This window comes from Oryctolagus cuniculus, chromosome 20 (genome assembly GCF_964237555.1).
Source record: "Oryctolagus cuniculus chromosome 20, mOryCun1.1, whole genome shotgun sequence".
NCBI classification, from domain to species: Eukaryota; Metazoa; Chordata; class Mammalia; order Lagomorpha; family Leporidae; genus Oryctolagus; species Oryctolagus cuniculus.
In genome coordinates, this window is record NC_091451.1 from 20,820,892 (window position 1) to 20,845,381 (window position 24,490).

Consider the following 24,490-nt stretch of genomic DNA (forward strand, 5'->3'; position numbering starts at 1 on the left):
TTCATATAAGCGCTACATATTTACTGGAGTTGTTTCTCGTTGTTTTGTGTTTTATGTTGTTGTTGCGATTGTTGCTATTGTGAATGGAACCTCTTTTTTTTTTTTTTTTTCATTCAAAAATGAACCCGTGGAGCGGTAGGATCTCTGTCCCCCTTTCAGCTGAGAGACTCTATGGTTCCTCGGTTCTATGAGAACATTCGACGCGCGCCTGCATTATCGGACCCTGACGGAAGATGGCAATCGCGAGTCAGCAAGTAATGGGCCGCTCTATCTCGCCTTTGTTCTCCTCTCGCTGCTCCTGCGCAGGCGTAGTCGGTCCAGTCCCGTCCCCGCCTTCCCGGTCGCAGGCCCAGTTCGGTAGCGCCGGCGCACTGGCGCGCTCCGTTTACACGCTCCGGGGCCTGTAGGCGCCGCGAGTTCCGGCTGTCGCCGTCGCCGCCGCGGCTCCTGGAGGTCGGTTGCGACGAGTAACGGCGTCAGGACGGGCCTTGCGCCTCTTTTTTTGATATGTACCCGAATTGGGGCCGGTATGGCGGTAGCAGCCACTATCTGCCGCCGCCGGTCCCGCCGCCGCCTCCGGTGGCGCTTCCTGAGGCCTCGCCGGGGCCCGGGTACTCGAGCTCGACGACTCCCGCGGCCCCTTCCTCTTCGGGCTTCATGAGCTTCCGCGAGCAGCACCTGGCGCAGCTCCAGCAGCTGCAGCAGATGCACCAGAAGCAAATGCAGTGCGTGCTCCAGCCCCACCACCTTCCTCCGCCCCCGCTGCCGCCCCCGCCGGTGATGCCCGGGGGCGGCTACGGAGACTGGCAGCCGCCGCCGCCACCGATGCCCCCGCCACCCGGGCCGGCCCTCAGCTATCAGAAGCAGCAGCAGTACAAACACCAGATGCTCCACCACCAACGAGACGGGCCTCCTGGTTTGGTTCCGATGGAGCTGGACTCTCCCCCTGAGTCTCCCCCTGTACCGCCCGGGTCCTATATGCCCCCCTCTCAATCCTACATGCCCCCGCCTCAGCCGCCACCCTCGTACTATCCCCCGTCCTCGTCTCAGCCCTACCTGCCTCCCGCTCAGCCGTCCCCGTCGCAGTCCCCACCTTCCCAGCCCTACCTGGCGCCCACCCCTTCTTACTCCTCCTCCTCCTCTTCCTCGCAATCCTATTTGAGCCATTCCCAGTCCTACTTGCCCTCTTCTCAGGCGTCTCCCTCCCGCCCCTCCCAGGGCCATTCTAAAGGCCTGCTCCCCCCGCCGCCACCGGCCACCCCTGCTGGCCCTAAGACAACTGTCCGGCAAGAGCCTCTGGACAGCGGGGCCAAGAACAAGAGTGCTGAGCAGCAGCAAGCCGCCCCTGAGCCAGATCCCTCCACGATGACTCCACAGGTAAGAGGGCTTGGTCCCTACAAGGCTCTAGGCGAACAGGCCCGGGGGGCTTTAACCGGTGCTTAGCCTGATTCCAGCACACAACGACCAGCTAATTTGCACTCCAAGAGTGGCCTGACTGGACGGTGTGTTACTAAAGGAACAGTGTTGGAAGATGTGTCTGCACACCGCAGAGTAGTGGGCTGGCTCCAGAGTTGCTTTTCAGGTTTATTGCTTGATTTTCTTTGCCCAGCCAACTACACGTCCTGTTGCCGCTGCAGAGGGCCTTGCTTTGGAGTTGGGCTTTCACTACACTTTCCATTTTCGAGGAAGCATCACAAGGAAGCTCCTCACAGGGCTGACCCTTAAATGCATGGAAATCCATGGCCAGTCTGCTTTTAAAACAGCAACGACGGCATTCTTTAGGGGCCCAGGATAGCTGTCAGCTTCCTGAATCAAGAGGTCTCAGCAAGCCAAGGCTGGAGATCTTGTCAGGAGCATCCTGATAGGCTTAGAGCTACACGTGCAGTACATAGGTGAGGCTGTCTGCCAGGGCTGTGTTGGTCCATTGTGGGAATTCACCTGTACATCCTTTTCTCCCATTACTTGCGAGATAGTTTTATGACCTGACCAGTTTATTTCATTTAATTGTTGCTGCCACTCACTTCAAAGTAATAGCTGTGGAATTTGGCCAAGGTAGAGGAAAGTTTAGTGAGAGAGCCCTTCCTGCGAACTTCTGCCCGCAGAGCAGCGGCTGACAGGGTCATGGAAATAAGTAAATTTCTCTGTAAAGGAAGGTAGGGCTAAAGTGGAATAACTCATTTATTATGATTTCTTAACATAACGCTTCTAGCTGTTACCTATGTTACAATTGCTAAGGCAAAAAAGAAAATCTTAGAAATACAAGCTCAGCTTTGCGTAGGAAAGCTTTCCACAAGATGGGGATGCAGGGTTTGAATTTCACGTGTTTGGCATTAGAAAACGAGGACAGGAGCAGTGGCTTTGTGAATGATGCTTGGCACAGCATCAGGAGAAGACGCTTGCGATTCTGTTCTACGAACAGTAGAGTAAGTGGTTCTGTCGGCCCACACCAAATCTCTACCATCCCACTGGGTTGGTTCCCCCAGGTTGCTCTGTTATCCAGTGCCTTTGTTGTCAAACTGTCAGAGTTCGTTCAAGCCAAAATGTGACATTTATAGCCTTGTCTCTACTCCTAGACTGCTTTTCTGGCCTTATAGAGAAACACATGAATTATATTTTGGGAGTTTTAAAAACTCCGTTTGAAAAGAAGAGAGAATATAAGAATTGCACATCCGCTAGTTCACTCCCCAAATGCCTACAACAGCCAAAGCTAGGAGTGTTTCTGACAGTTTTTGGAGAGGAGAGTATGTGTCAAACTGGGTCCCGATATAAACACCCACCATAAACACTGCTTTTGGTTTTCTGCCCTTGTACCCTTGTGTGTGATGATCTTTATTAAGTGCCTTAAATATGCATATTCTATGCCTTCATTCTGGTTTTAAAGACTTACTTATTTGAAAGGCAGAGTTACAGAGAGGGAGATCTTGCTTCCACTGATTCACTCCCCAAATGGCCTCAACGGCTGGGGCTGGGCCAGGCCAAAACCAGGAACCTGAACTCCATGCAGGTCTCCCACGGGGGTGGCAGGGGCCCAAGCACTTGGGGCATCCTCTGCAGCTTTCCCAGGCACTTTCACTGGGAGCTGGATTGGAAGTGTAGCTGCCGGGACTGGAACCAAAGCTCATATGGGATGCTAGCGTCTCAGGCAATGTCTTAACTTGCTGTGTCACAACACTGACCCCCGTACCTCCATTCTGAAAGGCAGAATGAAAGTGGTAGAAGATGAGGATTAAGGGTGAGTGTATATGGACCAGGTCAAGAAAGACCTTGTAAACTTGTGGCTCTTTTAGCTTTGTGTAGAATTCGTCCCAACTCTTTGACAGTAGAGTTGGATCTGTTTCAAGGCCATCTCCAGTAGCAAGGTCTCCATGAAGCCTTACCTGACCTTACCCATCTGGTTTGGTTCTTCTCTTCAGATTGGAAGTCCCTTGCAGACAGGGACTGTTTTGCTTATTTTATTAATTTCCTTTAGCACCTAGGATAGTGCTTTGCAAATTGTAGACTCTGCACAAGATTTGTTGGAGACACAGAATTTGTCATGCTCTAAGCTTAAAATACTTTGGTTTATTATATGAAAATCTTTTTTTTTATAAGTTTTATTTGTTTATTTGAAAGGCAGAGTGACAGAGGAAGAGACAGACGCAGAGTTCTTCCATCCACTGGTTCAATACCCAAATGGCCACAACAGCTGGGGCTGTCCCACTCTTTTTTTTTTTTTTTTAATGTATTTTAAGTTATACAAGTTTCATATATTTCATATATACAGATTTAGGAACATAGTGGCACTTCCCTGATACCCTCTCTCCCACCCACATTCCAATCCTTCTTCCCTCCCCCTCTCATTCCCTCTCTGAATTTTTACAAAGATTTATTTTCAGTTTACTTAATGATTGTATAGTTAACCCTACTCTTAAGAGTTCAACAAATAGTATGAAGAGGAAAAAAAGAACACTGTCCCTCAACAAGAGAGACAAGGGCTATGAACATCATTGAATCTCTAAATGTCTATTTCACTCCAAAACATTACACTTTAGGTACTCTGAGTTACCTTGGATCAGGAAAACATGATATATGTCTTTTGGGGACTGGCTTGTTTCACTAAGTGTAATGGTTTCCAGTCGCATCTATTTTGTTGCAAAAAACAGAATTTTTTTTTTTTTTTTTTTACAGCTGAGTAGTACTCCATAGTAGTACTCCATAGTACTATATATCCATATACCATAATTTCTTTATCCAGTAAATAGTTGATGGACATCTGGGTTGATTCCATATCTTAACTATTGTGAATTGTGCTGCAATGAATATGGCAATACAGGTAATTCTTTCATAATGATTTCTTTTGCTTTGAGTAAATTCCCAAGAGTGGGATGGCTGGATCATATCGTAGGTCTATGTTCAGATTTCTGAGGTCTCCATACTGTCTTCCACAGTGGTTGCACTGGCTTACATTCCCACCAACAGTGGATTAGGGTACCTTTTTCTCCACATCCTTGCCAGCATTTGTTGTTTGTTCATTTCTGTATGAGAACCATTCCAACTACAGTGAGATGAAACCTCATTGTGGTTTTGATTTGCATTTCTCTGGTGGCTAGTGATCCTGAGCATTTTCTCAAGTGTCTGTTGGCCATTTGGATTTCCTCTCTTGAAAAATGCTCAAGTTCTTTGCCCATTTCTTACCTGGATTGTTTTGTTGTTGAACTTTTTGAGCTCTTTATAGATTCTGGATAGTAACCCTATATCAGTTGCAAAGTTTGCAAATATTTTCTCCCATTCTGTTGGTTGCCCCTTCACTTTGTTGTTGTTTTTTGCAGTACAGAAGCTTCTCAGCTTGATGTAATCTCATTTGTCAGTTTTGGCTTTGATTGCCTGTGCTTCTGGTATCTTTTCCAAGAAGTCTTTGCCTATGTCAGTTTCTTGCCATTTCTGCAGTGTTCTCTAATGACTTGATGGTACCGGGTGGTAGATTTAGTTCTTTGATCCGTTTTGAGTGGATTTTTGGGTGCGGTAGTTGCTAGATTCATACCTGTGCATGTGGAGATCCAGTTTCCACGGAGACTGGGCTGTTCCGAAGCAAGGATCCTGACACTCTGTGGGTCTCCCTCATGGGTGGCAGGGGCGTGAGTACTCGGGGCGTCTTCCACTGCCTTCCCAAGCAGATGGGCAAGGAGCTGGATTGGAAGTGGAGCAGCTGGGACTCAAACTAGGGCTCCCATATGTGATACAGGCAATATAGGCAACAGCTTAACCCGTTTCACCACAATGCCAGCCCCAGACGATAAACATTTCTTCATGCCAGTACTAATCTCTGACAACTAACCCTTCTGCATACCTATTTTATTCATATTTTATGTTTGGAATATGTCATTACAATTTCTTTGTGGTAAAAGTTTAAAAATACACAAAATAGAGAAAGTATCATGATCTGCCATATATATCCCAACTATCAAAATTTTGTCACATTTACTAGTTTTAATTGGTCATGTTTACTAGCTTTAATTGTTGCTTCTGAAATATTTTAAAGCAAATCTTAGATTTTGTGTCATTTCATTCCTCCTTTTCTTAGATTAACATGTAGCACCTAACAAAGTTAACAGTTTATTGGTATCCTCTAACACCAGATTCATTCAGATTTCCCCTATTGTCTTATACTATTGGAATTAAAAAATAATTCCTTGGTATCATCCATGTTAAAATTTTCCAAATTAACTCAGTAATGTTTTCTTGGTTTGTTCAAATCAGGATACATACAGGGTATAAAAAAAGGCCCTTTGAGGACTGGCATTGTGGTGCAGTAGGTTAAGCTGCTGCTTGTGACATTGACATCCCATATTGGAGTGCAATACTGGTGGCTGATCTAGTTCCCATCCAGCTTCCTGCTAATGTGTCTGGGAAGGCAACAGAAGGTGGCCCAAGTACTTGGGTCCCTGCCACCCACATGGGAGACCAATATGGAGTTTCTGGCTCCTGGCTTTGGCCTGGTCCAGCCCTGACTGTTGCAGCCATCTAGAAAATGAGCCAGCAGATGGAAAATTTCTCTATGTCTCTCCCTTTCAAATAAATAAATAAATAGGGGCCTGGTGTTGTGGCATAGCAGGTAAAGCCGCCACCTGCAATATGGGTATTCCGGCCGGTTTGTGTCCCTGCTGCTCCACTTCTAATACAGCTCTCTGCTAATGGCCTGGGGAAAGCAGCATAAGATGGCTCAAGTACTTGGGTCCTTGCCATCAATGTGGGAGACCTAGATGAAGCTCCTGGTCCTGACTTCAGCTTTGCCCATTGCAGCCATCTGAGGAGTCTAGCAGTGGGTGAAGATCTTGCTTTCTGTCTCTCCCTCTCTATGCAACTCTGACTTTCAAATAAATAAATAAATCTTTAAAATGAATAATTAATTAAAATAAATCTTAAAAGGAAGACTTTATGTAGATGATTTCAACTCAGCACCATAGGTATTTTGGACTGAATAATATGGGGTGGGGGGCGGGCTTGTCCTATGCATTATAGGTTGTTAGGAGCATCCCTAACCTCTACTCACCAGATATTAGTAACAGGCCTCCAGTCTGACAACTGGAAACCCCCTGGGGGCAAAGTCACCCTTGATTAAGAAACTATTTATAGGACTGGTGCTGTGGTGTAAAGTTTAAGCCTCCACCTGCAGTACTGGTATCCTATGTGGGCACGAGTTCAAGTCCCAGCTGTTCCACTTCCAATCCAGCTTTCTTCTAATGCACCTGGGAAATCAGCAGAAGATGGCTCAAGTACTTGGACCCCTGCACCCACGTGGGAGATCTGGAAGAAGCTCCTGTCTCCTGGCTCTGGTCTGGCCTAGCTCTGGCCGTTGCAGCCATTTGGTGAGTGAACCAACAGAAGGAAGATCTCTCTTTCTGTCCCTCTTCTGTATCTCTGCCTTTTAAATAAATAAATATATCTTAAAAAAAAAAAACACCCAACCACCTGGATCATTCTTTTTTTTTCTCTCTCTCTCTTTTTAAATTAATTTGAGAGGTAGAGTTAAAGAGAGAGAGAGGGAGATACACACAGAAGGGTCTTCTGTCTGCTGGGTCATCACCCAAATGGCCACAACTGCCAGAGCTGGAAGGATCCGAAGCCAAGAGCCAGGAGCTTCTTTCGGGTCTCCCACGCAGGTGCAGGGGCCAAAGCACTTGGGCCATCTTCTGCTGCTTTCTCAGGCCATAGCAGAGAGCTGGATCAGAAGAGGAGCAGCTGGGACACGAACCAGTGCCCATATGGGATGCTGGCACCACAGGCAGAGAGCAGAGCTGGCCCCCCGGTCTTATTCTCTTTTTCCACCTCATTGAACTTGATATAAAGTCTGTCAGCTGTCCTGTAGGATGTCCCACATTCTGGATTTTTCTGCTTTCTCCTGGTGTCATTTGACTTGTATCTCTCTTCTGGTTTTGTGTGTGTGTGTGTGTGTGTGTGTATTAGAATTTAATTCTGAAGCCTTATTAAAGTTCAGCTCTGTTTTAGCAAGTGTAGTTCATAAATGATGCTGTGTACTTCATTACATCCCATCATGTGGCACACAATGTCTGATTGTCTCAGTGTTCAAGTGGCAAGATTGGGTTCAGGAGGTGGCAGTCTGGTCCCTCTACTGTGAAGCTTCTCATCAGTCTTTTTTTTTTTTTTTTAAGATTTATTGATTTATTTGAAAGTCAGAGTTACACAGAGAGAGGAGAAGCAGAGAGAGAGAGAGTGATACAGAGAGAGAGGTCTTGCATCCTCTGGTTCACTCCCCAGTTGGCCACAGCAGCCAGAGCTGAGCCGATCTGAAGCCAGGAGTCAGGAGCTTCTCCAGGTCTCCCATGTGGGTGCAGGGGCCCAAGGACTTGGGCCATCTTCTACTGCTTTCCCAGGCCATAGGAGAGAGATGGATCTGCGCCACAGCGCCGGCCCCAAGAAAAACGTTCACTCATAAACTAGAGCTATTTGGTAGACATATAGTTAGTATAGGAAGGACAAGATAAATACTTGATATTTTTCCATTTGTTTTCCAGTTTTCTAAGTAAACTGTTAATGACTTAATGGAATATGACTTAAAAAAAAATCTGTTTTATCTGTTTGAAAGGTAGGAGTTAGAATGAGAACCAGAGAGGTCTTAGATCTGCTGGTTCACAACCTAAATGGACATAGTGGCTGGAGCTTGGCCAATAGGAAGCCAGGAGCCTTGAGCTTCTTCCAGATCTCCCAGGTGGGTGTAGGGGCCCAAGCCCTTGGGCCATCCTCTGACGCATTCCCAGGCACCTTAGCAGGGAGCTGGATCAGAAGTGGAACAGCCAGGACTTGAACTTGCGCCTCTATGGGATGCTGGTGCTACAGGTGGTGACTTAATTCACTGTACCACCAGACACTGGTCCTGGAACATGTCTTTTTTTTTTTTTTAAGATTTATTTATTTTTTGAATAGCAGAGTTACAGAGAGACAGTGCAGAGAAAGAGAGAGAGAGAGGTCTTCATCCTCTGTTTTACTCCCCAGATGGCTGCAGTGGCTGTAGCTGAGGCAATCCGAAGCCAGGAGCCAGGAGCTTCCTCCTGGTCCCCCATGTGAGTGCAGGTTCTCAAACACTTGGGCTATCCTCTGCTGCACTCTCAGACACATTAGCAGATAGCTGGATTAGAAGTAGAACAGCCAGGACTTCAACTGGCACCCATATGGGATGCCAGCACTGCAGGCAGTGGCTTTACCCACTATGCCATAGTGCCGGCCCCATGAATGTGTCTTTTTAAAATAACTTCTGTGTATTTAAAAGACTGACTGGGTAAAGTAGATAGCAGCAATTTTTCATGAATTGTGATTTTATTCTTTTATTCTCAGGATAACTTATTTTGGTGAAGCTGTTGACTTTGCTTAGAATTTTAGAGGTATCATTTTTGTGGGTGATCCTGTGCCTGGCTGGGAGACTGCCTGCCTAGCCCTCGCAGGAGGTTAAGGAGGCATGACACAGGCTGGCACCACGGCTCAATAGACTAATCCTCCACCCTCCACCTTGCAGCGCCGGCACACCAGGTTCTAGTCCTGGTCAGGGGCCGGATTCTTTCCTGGTTGCCCCTCTTCCAGGCCAGCTCTCTGCTGTGGCCAGGGAGTGCTGTGGAGGATGGCCCAAGTACTTGGGCCCTGCACCCTGTGGGAGACCAGGATAAGCACCTGGCTCCTGCCTTCAGATCAGCATGGTTTGCTGGCCGCAGCGCACCGGCCGCGGCAGCCATTGAAGGGTGAACCAATGGCAAAAGGAAGATCTTTCTCTCTGTTTCTCTCTCTCGCTGTCCACTCTGCCTGTCAAAAAAAAAAAAAAAAAAAAAAAAAAAAAAAAAAAAAAAAAAAAAAAGAAGGCATGGCACACTGTGCCTCCCAGGAAAGACCCTAGTTGAGGACTCAGCACGTTGAGACCCACACATGACCTGACTACTGGCAAGTGGCAAGGACCCCAGGTACATTTCCCCCACCCCTACTTCCTTTTGAGGGGCCTTGCACTTGTGTGTGTGTGTGTGTGTGTGTGTGTGTGGCCTAGACCCATAAGACCACCTGGAAGGCTACGTAGGCTACATGACCTTCAAGCTGATTGGAGAAGCATAGAGGTGCCAGTATCGGCTTTATTCTGTAGAATTAGTGTTACTACCCTGAACTAGCTACTCCCCTTTGCTTGCCCTATAAAAACTTGTGCCTGATTGTTAATAAATGGACATGTTCACCAAAACTGTCTTCGGTGCTTCTTGTTGAAGAACACCATTGCCCCACCATCCTGACAGTGTGGGCCTCACAGGGCCTCGCAGGGACCTGGATGCCTAGGCATGGGTGGGCCCCTCTCTGCTAGGTGAGAGGATATCTGTCCCATCCTGGAGGCCCCCACCACTTTTGTCGGCTCCTTATGTGGATTTTCTTTTGCTCCCCTGAGATTGCCCCATGGAATTGTTCTGTCTGTGATCCTATCCTCCTAGCTCGCTCTTTCACTTCCTAGTTGGTTGCTTACTTTTGCCCCTACCTATGGGCCAGACCCTGAGTAAGAACCCCAGGCCTACGCTCTTAGAGGCTTTGTTGGAAATTCATGGCCTTAAACTAAAACAGAAGGAAGCTGAAAAGTTTTGGGAAACCTCTGCAGGCATGAGTCTGTGGCTTGAGGCAGTAGACATTTATGATCTCCTCATCTGGGAGAAGGTTTTACAAACCGCCCAGTGGTAAGAGGTGGATGCCAACATACCTGTCCCCCTCCAGTTTTACCCTACCGTTACTACCATCTTGCCCCCTACTGCCATTTTCCTGACATCCATGCCACCAGCCAGACCTCTGTTTTCATCTCAGATGCTACAAACATCTACTGAGTTTCATCAGCCGGTTCCCCCTCCCCTGACTTAGACAGTGATTCTGACTTGGAGCCTCTCCACTGGACCAATGATAAAAACTCAGAGACCGTGGGCCTGATGGCGGACCGAACAGGAAGGGTGACCTTGGCTTCCGCTCCGCCCCCCACCCCGTCTTGCCTGAGCCTCCCCTTCCCCCCATCCTTGGCCCCTGTTAACTTGGCCATCAGTTCCTCCTTCTGGGGGACAGGGAGAGCGGCCTCCTTTTGGTGTCTGGACCCCTCCCTTGTTATCTCCAGTTCCCCCCGAGGCTCCATTCAGGTCCCACTGGGCCAGTCCATACCACAAGTCTTGCCCCGGCCAGCATTACTGCTTCCTCTTCCTTGCTGCATACCTACTATGCCCTTGCCCCCTGCTGCTCAGGTTCCTTGGGGCTGCTTTCCACCTGGGACCACTTGCGCTGTGTCCCGCTGTGGGGCTCTGACTCTCCACTGCTTTTCGGCCCACTGCCCCCCACCACCCTGCCCTGAGGATCTGAACTTCCCCCTCAGGTCAGTTCACCCGAGGCCTTCCCCATCAATACTCTGCCAACCCCTCAAAGCCCCGTGAGTGGTATCCCTGTGATATTTCCACTCTTAAGGATCTGTGCAAGGAAGTACGTAAAAATGGCCCTTGTGCCCCTACACTGAGCAGCTACTAGCCCATAGCCGTTGGTCTTAACTGCCCCCAGGACTGGAAGGATCTTGCACAGGCCACTCTGGAGCCCGCGAACTTTCTAAAATGGAGGGTCTTTTATTATGGTGAATGCGAACAGCAGTCAGTCCACAATTTGTGAGCTGGGGGCCCCTGCCAGGTTGCTCAGAGTCTTAAGGGGGAGGGCCCCTGGGGTTAGACCCCATCATCCAGGCTGAAGCCCCCGCGATTCTTTGAACAGGTAAAGCTTTGTGCCCTCTGAGCTTGATGTAAACTGCCGGTAGGAGGGGCTCCGGTCAATCTCCAAGGGCTACGTCAGGAGGCCTCTGAGGATCTTACTGACTTATTTACCAGAGTGGAACAGGCTGTACAGGGCAAGGTCACTCATGAAGAGGCCAAGAGGGCCCTGATCTGTGACCTATGTGGGAAGGCTTAAACAAAGAGCACCATGGTGTGTGATTGCCCCAGTGTGTTTGAAGTCATTAGATGAGTGGATTCTAGCATGTCAGGATATTGGGGTGCACTCTTCACAAACCGAGAAGCTCACCCAGGCACTTAAATGCCCAGATAGAGATGCTTTCCCAAGCTCTGACTGCTGTGGTGTGGGTTCAGGACCCCGTGGGAGCAGGTGGACCCCCTATATGCTGGGGCTGTGGGGCACAGGGCCATATGCGATGTAATTGCCCTGCCCCAGTTTCTCTGGGTCGCACCCCACAGCCTGTTCCTCAGACTGTTCCTCCTTCCTCTTCCACTCCTTGTTCGGTGTGCCTTCACTGTAGGAAGGGCAATCACTGGGCAAAGGATTGTAGGTCCCAGTATGACAAAGGGCAAACCTTTAAACAGGCATCAGGGCATCCCCCGGCCCCGTCACCCCAAGGGGGACCGTCTTGCTGTCCGAAACTGGACAATCCAATCAAATGGGAATAGGTGCCCCTGGGGCTTACTGGACCATTCCTCTGGAGTCACAGATCAAACTTTCCATAAATGGTAAGGTCTTCAAGGGCATAGCTGATTCAGGGACAGATGTCACCATATTGAGAGAGGAGGAATTTCCTCCGGGTGGAAAACTCTCCAGGGCCAAGTCTCACCCTCTGGAGAGCTGCTAGCAATGACACTGAAGACTCTTCATGGGCCCAACCCAGTTGCCTCTGGTTTGATGGAGGAACCTGACCACCCAACTACTCAGCACACTGAGACCCACACAGGACCTGACCGTTGGCAGGTCCTGTTATATAATGATCCTGTTATAACAATGAGAAAAGGTTTTGCTTGTGACTTTCCAGAGATCATTCCACAGCCTTTGTGGATACCAGCCTGAAATATCAAACCCTGGACCCAAGTGTCTGAAGGCCGACCCTCTGACAAGCCAACCTCGGCCACTGATGAAGAAACACTGAAAGAGGAGGAAGCTTGTTCCCTCCCAACATGGGGTGACATGGGGGGACCTCAAGGGTCTGATGGACCAAGCCCAATGCCTGTCCCCCAACCCCAATCCAACGGGTTCGCTACTGGTGGTGCTGATCTATGCAGCTGACGTCAAACTCTCAGGCTGCCCATGACGAGGCTGGGTCCCAGGATGGCTCCAGTGATTTGGCTTCCTGTCCAAATACACAGTAACTGAACTGGACCCTGAGACCAGCCCTTCAAGGATGCTGGCAGGCAGCTGGTAGACTAGACTAAGAGGGCCCTTGGACTGAACATCGCTGCTATTATATCCATTGTCACTATGGTAGCTTGTGTGGCCATCACCACAGTTACCCTTGTCAAACCATGTGCCTCTAGTGTGATGTTTGCTTCATGGATATTTGTGTCACCAATGTGCCTATCTTGATATCATAACTTGTCAGCCTATATCAACGGTCCTTGGGATGGGGAGTTTTCTCAGACACTCTTCAATTTAACCCAAAACTTAATGCCACCTGTGTTTCTATCCTGGCAGTTACCACCTTTACACAGGGATTGGCTGATTACTGGTGGGGACTCATGAAATTTTGGTTCCATTCCTGTGCGTTGATTACTACAGCATTAGTTACTGTGGGTTGTGGCTTATTGATCTGTTTTTTCGTGCCATGCTAAGCAGGGTCACATCTGCTGGGTGATGTGAAAGGCTGCTCTGCTGGCTGAGATTTTGGCCGTAGAGATAGTCTGCTCTAAAACGGGGGGGATTGAGGGGTGGATGTGAGTGATTCTGTGCCTGGCTGGGAGATTGCCTGCCTAGCCTACGCAGGAGGTTAAGAAGGCATGGCACACCATGCCTCCCAGGAAAGACCCTAGTTGAGGACTCAGCACGTTGAGACCCACACATGACCTGACTGCTGGCAAGTGGCAGGGACCCCAGGTACATTTCCCCCACCCCTACTTCCTTTTGAGGGGCCTTGTGCTTGTGTGTGTATGTGTGTGTGTGTGTGTGTGTGGCCTAGACCCATAAGACCACCTGGAAGGCTACATAGCTGATTGGAGAAGTGTAGAGGCGCCAGTATTGGCTTTATCCTATAGAATTAGTGTTGTTACCCTGAACTAGCTACTCCCTTTTGCCTACCCTGTAAAAACTTGTGCCTGATTGTTAATAAATGGACATGTTCACCAAAACTGTCTTTGGTGCTTCTTGTCAAAGAACACCATCACCTCACCATCCCAACGGAGTAGGCCTCGCAGGACAAGCCCACATCATTTATTTAATATTCAAGTATTTATGAACTGGCAACCATGTGCCAAGTATGGTGCTTAGTATTGGAGATGAAATGGTAAACGAGGTAGACATGGTACCTGCTGTGATTAACTTGTTCCAGTGGTGAAGGAAGACCTTTTTTTTTTTAATAGAAATCTTTTATTTAATAAATATAACTTTCTTAAGTACAACTTATGGATTATAGGGGTTCTTCCCCCATACCCACCCTCCCACTCCCAAACCATCCCACCTCCTACTCCCTGTCCCATCCCATTTTCCATTAAGATTCATTTTTAATTATCTTTATATACAGAAGATCAACTCTATACTAAGATTTCCACAATTTGCACTCACACAGATACACAAAGTATAAAATATTGTTTGAAGACTAGTTTTACCATTAATTCTCATAGTACAACACATTAAGGACGAGTCCTGCATGGGGAGCAAGTACACAGTGACTCCTGTTGTTGATTTAACAATTGACACTCTTATTTATGATGTCAGTGATCACCCGAGGCTCTTGTCATGAGCTACCAAGGCTATGGAAGCCTCTTGAGTCCACAAACTCCGACATTATTTAGACCAGGCCATAATCAAAGTGGAAGTTCTCTCCTCTCTCCTCCCTTCAGAGAAGGGCCCCTTCTTTTCACCAGGATCTCACTCACAGAGATCTTTCATGTAGGTCGTTTTTGCCACAGTGTCTTGGCTTTCCATGCCTGAAATGCTCTCATGGGCTTTTTAGCCAGATTCGAATGCCTTAAGGGCTGATTCTGAGGCCAGAGTGCTTTTTAGAGCATTTATCATTCTATGAGTCTGCTGTGTATTCTGCTTCCCATGTTTGATCATTCTCTCCTTTTTAATTCTATCAATTATTATTAGCAGACACTTGGTCTTATTTATGTGATCCCTTTAACACTTAATCCTATCTTTATGATCAGTTATGAACTTAAACTGATCACTTTAACTAGTAAGATGGGATTGGTACCTGCCAACTTAATGGGATTTGGAGTCCTATGGCAAGTTTTTAGCCTCACCCTCGGGTAAGTCTGAGGGAACATGTGCTGAACTGTACATCTCTTCCCTCTCCTACTCCCACTCTTATTGTTAACAGGAATCATTTTTTTTTTTAAGATTTATTTATTTATTTGGAAGAGTTAAACAGAGAGGAGAGGCAGAAAGAGAGAGGTCTTCCATCCTCTGATTCACTCCCCAACTGGCCACAATGGCCGGAGCTGTGCTAATCTGAAGTCAGGAGCCAGGAGCCTCCCCCAGGTCTCCCTTGTGGGTGCAGGGGCCCAAGGATTTGGGCCATTCTCCACTGCTTTCCCAGGCCATAGCAGAGAGCTGGATCAGAAATAGAACAGCTGGGTCTCAAACCGGTGCCCATATGGGATGCTGGCACTGCATGCAGTGGCTTTACCTGTTATGCCACAGCACCAGCCCCAAGGAAGACATTTAATAAGTAATTAAGAAAAGTACAGAAGGCTGTGGGATTGTAAAATGTGAAATATTACTAGATTCTTCCATAAGGAACTGGAAAAGGTGAACTATTGTTTTTTTAAGCTCACTGTTGTATTCACAGTGCCTTGCAGAACAAGTATTTTTATAATGATTGAGTATACTGGAGCTCTAATCTAATTGAAGAGTTCTTCCTTTATAAAGTGATATTTAAGTAAAACCCAAAGAAAGTAGAATTCAAAGAGTTAAGTTCCATAAGGCTCACTGAAGCTCCGGGAGAGAGGAGTGGGCATGAACCAGGTCAAGGAAGGCCTGTAAAGAATTTATTTATGGCATTAGGGAACTATTGAAGGCTTTTGTGCAGGTGAATGTCACAGATGGGCATACTTGAAAGCTCACTGTGCTTGCAGTGCAGAGAGTAGATTGAAAGGAGCAAGAGTGATTTAGAGAGAATGGTAATTGAAGAAAACCAGGCAAGAGATAACAGGGGTTTGGACTTGGCTGGTATTAGTGAAAATGGAGAAAAGTGGGAAAACTAGAAATGTTCAACTGCCAGAATTAAGTTGGAGTTTGAGTCATTGTGGAGAGGGAGGCTTCAAGGATGAGTCCTAGGTTTCTGGAGTGGGCTGTGGGTGGGTGGTGGTCCCATTTACTAAAGGAGGAAAACCTTGAGGAGGAGGAGGGACAGGTCTGGGGATGAGGAGAAAATGATGAGTTCAGTTTTAGATATACGGGGTTTGAGTTTCTTCAGATATCGAGGCCAGGTAGAAGTTAGATAGAGGTGTAGAATCTAGGAACAACTTCTGGAAATCATGATCGATTCGTGAGTCATCAGCACGAAAAAGGTATATGAAAATACAGAAATAGATGAGGTCTCCTGAGGAGTGCTTGCAGAGTAAGGGCAGAGGTTCAGAAACATCGACTGGGTGCTGTTGCTGTGGTGTAGTAGGTTAAGCCTCTGCCTGCAGTGCCAGCATCCCATGTGGACACCAGTTGGAGTCCGGCTGCTCCATTTCCAATCCATTTCCCTGCTAATGTTCCTGAGAAAGCAGCAGAGGATGACCCAAGTGCTTGGGCCCCTGCATCCACGTGGAAGAAGCCCCTGGCTTCCTATCAGCCCAGCTCCAGCCATGTGGCCATTTAGGGAGTAAACCAACAGATGGAAGACATTCTTTCTCGCCCTCTCCTTCTCCCTCTCCCTTCCTCTGCCTCCCCCCTCTTCCCTCTCTTTCCCTCTTTGTAACTCTGCCTCTCAAATAAATAAATAAATAGTAAAGAAAGAAAGAAAGAAAGAAACGTTGACCAGCTCTTCCTCCACCCCCACCCAGAGAACAACAGCTAGGAGAACCAATGGAGGCAAGGCCAAATATGTAGATGGGAAATGAAGTGGCCACAGAAGTGAAGGGAAGATGCCTCCTAGGGAGAAGAGGGTGGTCAGCTGTGTCAGATCCTGCAGGAGAGTGCCTCAGAGCTGCCTGTTGAGCTTACTGACGTGTAGATTGTGTTGACTTTGGCACGAGCAGTTTCATAGTGACTGAAGCCATATTGCATTGATAAGAGGAATGGTGGAAAGTAAGGAAATGGGGATGGTGAGTATAGACCATTTTAGCAAGATGTTGGATTAAAGGAGAATGACAGGTGAGGGCAAGAGCTGGAGGAAGAAGTGAAAAAAAGCAACTTTTTTTTTCATTAAAGATTTGGACTTAGTGTATCTTGTGATCCCAATTCCTTGAGTGGATTGTGAACCTCAAAAAATAATTTCAGTCAAATGTTCTCAATGAATTTCTAAAATGGTAATCTAGTTTATTATCTTACCAGGTTTTTCTCTGTTTTAGAATATAAGACAGAGCATTCAGTATTACAGGCCTTTACAGTAATCAACTTGTATAGGCAAGGGAACTTTCCAGAGTGACTCTTTAGAACATTACACACAAACAGTCTCTCCTTTACATTTCCCCACTCTAGAAATCAGTTAGCAACTAGGTTATTGCTGTGCCGGTAGCAAGCAGACAGTAAGCGTTTCCTGGATAATTTACCATCTTCTTTTTTTTTTGACAGGCAGAGTGGACAGTGAGAGAGAGAGACAGAGAGAAAGGTCTTCCTTTGCCGTTGGTTCACCCTCCAATGGCCGCCGCAGCCGGTGCGCTGCGGCCAGCACACCGCGCCAATCCAATGGCAGGAGCCAGGTATTTATCCTGGTCTCCCACAGGGTGCAGGGCCCAAGCATTTGGGCCATCCTCCACTGCACTCCCTGGCCATAGCAGAGAGCTGGCCTGGAAGAGGGGCAACCGGGACAGAATCCGGCGCCCCGACTGGGACTAGAACCCAGTGTGCCGGCGCCGCAAGGCGGAGGATTAGCCTAGTGAGCCGCGGCGCCGGCCCATCTTCTTTAGTAATATTATTTGTAGGATAATATTTGTAGGACATTTTAATCCCTTCATTCAGGTTCTTTTTAAATGTGACAAATGTCATGATTTTCCTCTACCTGTGAACCCCTGTGAGATGGAGTTCTCTGAGACAATGGGATATTCAGAACTGACTCCTTGTCTGCTGTCATCAAGAAACTCAGGCTCATTTTTTTCTTTGTGTAGCAGAGATAATCAGCCTTCTCTTGGGGTCACCAAGGACTTTTCTGACTGGTGGCATCAGTATTCATTTGTAGAGCTTCAGAATTAGTTGTAGGATTGAATTAGATCTGATTCCCGCTTATAAAGTTCTTACTAAATAGATACTGACTTACAAAGCATATTGTCAGTGAATCAACAAGTACTTAACCCTGAACTGCCCCTGAGACAAAGATGGGAAGCATGAGAATAGGTGGGTACAAATTGATGAGGAGTCTAGCCCTGTGCGATCTCTTTAGCTGTTGGCTGCTAGTTTGCGAAAGCTTGCATCTTTGTATCTCTTAGGGTTACTATCAAAGCAACTAAAACAAAGGAAACTTTAAACTTCTGTTTGAAAGAACATATTTTTTAAAAGCTAAAATATAGGCCTAATGATATTTTTAGTATCTTAAAATAATAGAAGATTAAAAATATTTTAATTCTACATAATTTTTTTAAAGGTGTATTTATTTATTTGAAAGGCAAAGCTACAGAGAGGCAGAGACAGAGAGAGAGAGAGGACTTCTATCTGCTGGTTCACTCCCCAGATGGCCACAATGGCCAGAGCTGAGCTGGTCTGAAACCAGAAGCCAGGAGCTTCTTCTTGGTCTCCCACACAGGTGCAGGGACCCAAGGACTTGGGCACCTTCTTCTGCTTTTCCAGGCCATAGCAGAGAGCTGGATGGGAAGTAGAGCAGCCAGGACTTGAACTGGTGCCCATATAGGATGCCAGCACTGCACTGCAGGTGGCAGCTTTACCCGCTAAGCCACAGTGCCAGCCCCCTACTAAGACAACTTTTGTTTTTCCTCATGCAACTGGAGGATTTTATAATGAATAGGATAATAAAGATTCTGCAGTTTTTTTCTGAGGGGTGAGATTTTAATTAGTTGGTACTTATTTGAACATTCCATTTTTTCCTTTGTTTTGGTTATAAGTTTTTAAAAAATATTCTTTATTTGAGATATTTGTGTTCTGAATTATTACCTAGTCATTACACCTTATATTAAAAAAAATGATTTATGTATTTCTTTGAAAGAGACAGCGAGCTTCTGTTAACTGGTTCACTCCCTGAATGGCCACAATGGCTGGGGCTAGCCCAGGCTGAAGGCAGAAGCCTGGGTGGGTGGCAAGGACCCAAGCACTTGGACTGTCAGTTATGCTGGTGTTGCAAGCTGTGGTTTTACCCCCTGCATTGTAACGCTGGCCCCCTGAACCATCGCTTCTGTGGAAATACAAGGTTAAATTCCTATGGGTCTCTAGCCATCTTTTCATGAACCAGTCAATACGTATTCTTGTTTATAAGTGTTTCTATTTAAAGGTTCCTTATTATATCTTTTTTAAAAAGTATATTAACCTGGAACCTTATGGCCAGCAGTGCTGAAGAAAGCTTACCTAACATGCATTTTATTCATGAAGCATCACAGTCTTCTTGCCCTTAGGAACACGGGGCAGCCCCTCAGCGCCATGCTTGAGGGCCATTTTCTTTTTCTTTTTTTCTTTTAATTTTATTTATTTGAGAGGTAGAGTTACAGACAGTGAGACGGAGAGACAGAGAGAAAGGTCTACACTCCGTTGGTTCACTCCCCAAATGGCCACAATGGCCAGAGCTGCGCCGATTTGAAGCCAGGAGCTTCTTCCCGGTCTCCAAGGTGGGTGCAGGGGCCCAAGGACTTGGGCCATCTTCTACTGCTTTCCCAGGCCACAGTAGAGAGCTGGATCAGAAGAGGAGCAGCTGGTACATGAACCGGCGCCGGTGCCCATACGGGATGCGGTGCTTCAGACCAGGGCGTTAACCCACTGCACCACAGCACTGCCCCCACGGGCCATTTTCAACAGCAGAACCAGCAGCAGGTGTGGAAAGTGCGGCACTGAGTAGACCATAGAATGGATGCTTACCTATAGCAGGAGAGCTGGGACAGAAGCCAGGGCATCGCTGTGCTCCAGGCCACACATGGTTTTTGTGGCCTTTTGTATTTTCCTAAATACCTAAAAAAGCTCAGTGAATATTGATTTTGGTATTAGAAATAAGTCTTTGCAAGTAGGCAAATTCACAAGTACAGAATCCATAAATAATGAAGTTTGTATTTTCTAATATTTTCCCACACTGAACATATTGTTTGTATTTATTTATTTTTTAAAGATTTTGTTTTTTATTTATTTGAAAGAGTTACAGAGAGAGGTAGAGACAGAGAGAGAGGTCTCCCATCCGCTGGTTCACTCCCCAGATGGCCACAACAGCCTGAGCTGCACCATTCCGAAGCCAGGAGCCAAGAGATTATTCCAGGTCTCCCACACGGGTGCAGGGACCCAAGGACTTAGACCATCTTCTGCTGCTATCCCAGGCCATAGCAGAGAGCTGGATCGGAAGAGGAGCAGCCAGGACTAGAACCAGGGCCCATCTGGGATGCCAGCGCCTCAGGCCAGGGCTTTAACCTGCTGCGCCACAGCGCCGCCCCCTGTATTTTTTTTAAATGGAAGTGTAAAGCAGGGTTCCAGAAAATTAAATTGCAGTATAATTAGGAAGATAAAGCTGAGGCTGTAAAAATAATGTACAAAGGTTCTTCAAAAATTTTTGGGAAAATGGAATTAAAAAATAAGTTAGTGTGGGCCATACGCATACCGCACATGGGACTGTGTAGGTTTGAGCCCTGGCTCTGCTTCAGATCACAGCTTCCTGCTAATTCTCATCCTGGCAGACAGTGGTGATGGCTCAAGTACTTGGGTCTTGCTACCCATATGGGGTATCCAGATTGAGTTATAGGCTCCTGACTTTGGTCTGGCCCAGCCTTGGCTGTTGTGAGTATTTGGGGAGTGAACTGGTAGATAGAAGATCTGTCTTTGATTCTTCTACCTTTCAAATAAAATAAATAAATAAAGATGGCCAAGTTCCATATTGAAGTACTTGAGTTTGATATCCTCTCTCACTCCTGACTTCAACTTCCTGCTAATGGAGCCTGGAAAGCAGCAGTGATGGCTCAAGAATTTGAAGTTTATATTTTCCTGTCACTCATATGAGAGACCTGGATTGAGTTTCCCATTTCTGGCTTTGGCCTGACCTAGTCCTGGTTCTTGTGGCCATTTGGGGAGTGAACCAGTAGATGGATTCTCTGTCTGTTTCTCTCCTTTTATCTCTCTGACTTGCAAATAAATACATAAATAAAATTGAGAGAGGAGCACTGGAAGTGATCAAAAGGAAGAGACCCCTGTGGATAAATCTGTAGAAACTGAAAGGTAGTTTAGAAACAATTAGAGGGAGTGTTTGGCATGGTGGTTAAGATGCCTGCATCCAATATCAGAATGCCTTGGTTTCAGGCCCAGCTCTGCTCCTGATGTCAACTTACTGCTAATGCATACTCCTGGCAACAGCAGGTGATAAGTAGTTGAGTTCCTACCACCCACATGGGAGATCTGGATTTGAGTTCCTGGTTTCTGGGCAATTGGGAAGTGAGCCAGCAGATGGCAGAACATTCTCTTTCTGCTTCCCAAGTAAAATAAATAAACATTACAAAAAAAAAAATAGTTCTGAAAATTGAAAGCATTTACTCTGATCACTCAGCAAAAAGACTGTGTTAACCTCCAAAAGCAAGTTTTAAGAGAGTAAAGAAGGGCTGGTGCTGTGCATAGGGGGTAAAGCTGCCACCTGCAGTTCCGGCATCCCATATGGGTGCCAGTTCAAGTCCTAGCTGCTCTGCTTTCAATCCAGCTCCCTGCTGATATGCCAGGGGAGAGCAGCAGAGGATGCCCCAAGTCCTCGCACCCCTGTACCTGAATGGGGGACCCGGAGGAAGCTCCTGGCTTCAGATCAGCCCTGCTGCAGCCATTGCATTTCAAATAAGTAAATCTTGAAAAAGAGAGTGAAGAAGTATGCTGAATTAAATGTTTAAGTTTGGGAGAGAAACTGAAAATTTTCTGAAGCTTTTTATTAAGATTTTATTAACCTGTCTGTCAAACTAACTTTGCCTTTTATTATATACATAAACAAATGAACTCAAATACAGATGTGGTTTCCTGTTACTACTAAGTTGCAAGGATAGATGCCTGTCAATTAGGATTCTTAGAGATGGTTTCTGTTTGTAGGAACAACAGCAGTATTGGTATCGACAGCACTTGCTCAGTTTGCAGCAGAGGACAAAAGTGCATTTGCCAGGACACAAGAAGAGTCCTGTGGTAACAAAGGATGCACCAGAGCCAGTGAAAGAAGAAGCGGCAGTGCCTGCCACCAGTCAGGTTGCAGAACCGCCTTCATCTGAGGAGCCGCCCTTACCACCTCTGAATGAGGAGGCACCACCTCCTCTCCCACCTGAGGAACCCCAGGTAACCATAAAAGTATTGGGTATTTATTAAATTGTTCATTTTTTATTCATTTATGTCCTCTTTTGTCATAAGTAGATATTGTATTGTCACATGTTTAGGTAAAATTCTGTTTGTGCAGTAATCAGATGTCTACTACATCATGTTTAGAAAAAGAATTTTTTTGCTAGTGTAAGCGAGAGTGAAGAATGAGAAAGTCTTCTGCATGTTCTCATTCAGAGGGAGGTGCCAGCGTATGGTCATAATGACAGGACCAGGCAGTGGTTAAAGAGCTTCAGCTGTGCAGGCTGCAGTCCAGGCCCTGCTACTTGCTGGTGGTGACTCAAACAAGTTAGTTAACCATTCTGGGCTTCAGTGTTCTCATCTGAAACAAGCACTTATTTGACTAGTAGCCTCTTAGAGAGTTTGCTGAAAGATTAAATGTGATCATCTTTGTCACACAGAATAGTGACTGGCACATGGAAAATTCTCATGTTGGTCCAAAGGTCATTGTTCTCTCAAAATCTTAAATGAAACTGTATTGACCCATAATGATTGCATTGTGTTCCATTGGTGAAAAGTGACTCCCCAACAGGAAGAAATTTCTTCTAAAGTGAAAAAGACTCACTGTAGGTTCATTTTTCTCCTGGGGAAATAGTAAAAGTGAAATGATTGTCACAGTGAGGACTATGGACTTGCTAAACTCCTCTTTATTAGTGTCCATTATAACAGAATAGATGGAGCTAGGTGTTTTAGAATAGCTGTTCTCAACCAGCCTGAGTTGTAGCGATTCTGAACTTTATAACACATTTGTGAAATGTTAATTTGATTGTTATTTGTTACATAAAAGTCTATTTTTATCTTTAGTCTGAGGACCCAGAAGAAGATGCCAGGTTAAAACAGTTGCAGGCTGCAGCAGCACACTGGCAGCAGCACCAGCAACATCGAGTCGGCTTCCAGTATCAGGGAATAATGCAGAAGCACACTCAGTTACAGCAGATCCTGCAGCAGTACCAGCAGATTATACAGCAGCCACCGCATATGCAGGCGAGTGCTTCCGGAGCTGACAAATGGGAAGTTGCCCCAAGACATTTAAGGATTTGTTATTCCTGCAAGACATTTGAATGTGAAAAACTGAAGATGCCTGGTGTTGACAGTTAGTTATTTCCCAGGGGTTGCCCAAGTAGTTATATGTCAGGTTGCCTGGGGGAATGGGGTGAGGTAGCTATGATGAAGTCTCCTAATCATGTCAGCCTAGTGCAGATGCTAGAGTACTACTGCTAAGGGATTTAAGAACCAGGGAATTTTATCACATAACTTCAAGTTTACTTGTATTTTGCAACAGATCACTGCGTTAACAGCTAAGAAAATAAATGTACCAACAAGACCAAAAACAACCCTCACCAAAAAAATCTAAACAGATGTGCCATAAAAGATAATGAAAGTAAGAGGCTGGCATTCAGCTTAGTGGTTAAGATGCCCATGTTCCACACGTATTACCTATGTTTGACACCCAGCTCTAGTTCTTGACCCTAGCTTGCTGATAATGCAGACCTTGGGAAGCAGCATGGATGGCTCAAGTGATTGAGTCCCTAGCCCTCATGTGGGATACCTGGATGGCATTTGTGGCTCCTGGCTTCTGCTCTGCTCCACCCTTTGTTGACATCTGGGGAGTGAAGCAGTGTATAGGAGTGTGTTCTCACTCTCTTTGTCTTCACTCTGTTCTGTCTCACTGCCTTTTATTTATTTGAAAGGCAGAGTTAGAGAGAGAGAGAGAGGGAGAGACAAGAGGGAGATCTACCATCTGCTGGTTCACTCCCCAGATGGCTGCAACAGCCAGGGCTGGGGCAGGAACCAGTAGCATCTTCTGGGTCTCCCACATGGGTGCAGGGCCCAAGGACCTGGGACATCCTCTTCTGCTTTCCCCGAGCATATTAGCAGGGAGCTGGATTGGAAGCTGAGTATCCGGGACTTGAACTGGCACCCATATGGGATGCTGGCACTGCAGAAGGCGGCCTAACCTACTGCACTACAGCACCAGCCCCCTTGAGCCTGTTAAATAAATAGTTTTATGGGGCCCACATTATAGCATAATGGGTAAGAGCTGCTACCTGTGACACTGGCATCTTGTATGGGTGCCAGTTCCTGTCTCTGCTGTTCCACTTCCATTCAAGTTCCCTACAAATGGCCTGGGAAAAGCAGCAGAAGTACTTGGGCCTCTGCCACCCGTGTGAGAGACCCAGATGAATCTCCTGGCTTTGGCCTGGCCCAACACTGACCATTGTGGCCATCTGGGAAGTGTACAGCAGATGGAAGATCTCTCTGTCTCTCCCTGTTTCTCTGTAATTCTGACATTTTTTTTAAAAGATTTATTTATTTATTTGAGAGGCAGAGAGAGAGAGAGAGAGGTCTTCCATCTGCTGGTTCACTCCCCAGATGGTTGCAACGGCTGGAATTGAGCCAA

At 46.5% G+C, this 24,490-nt stretch overlaps 1 protein-coding gene across 3 annotated transcripts in view; it reads left to right on the top strand.

Annotated features, from left to right (window-relative positions):
• Positions 1-329: 329 nt before the first annotated feature.
• YLPM1 (YLP motif containing 1) overlaps positions 330-24,490 on the top strand; it is an 83,534-nt gene continuing 59,373 nt past the window's right edge. The window contains exons 1-3 of one of the 3 annotated variants that reach the window (XR_011384926.1): positions 330-1,377; positions 21,814-22,050; positions 22,894-23,073. Coding sequence is in view for 2 of the 3 variants with exons in the window: in XM_051826234.2 (XP_051682194.2) it covers positions 508-1,377; positions 21,814-22,050; positions 22,894-23,073 (1,287 nt within the window). In the remaining variant the exon portion in view is untranslated. The remainder of the gene's footprint in view (positions 1,378-21,813; positions 22,051-22,893; positions 23,074-24,490) is intronic. The other 2 variants (XM_051826234.2, XM_070065276.1) reach the window with 2 other exon arrangements.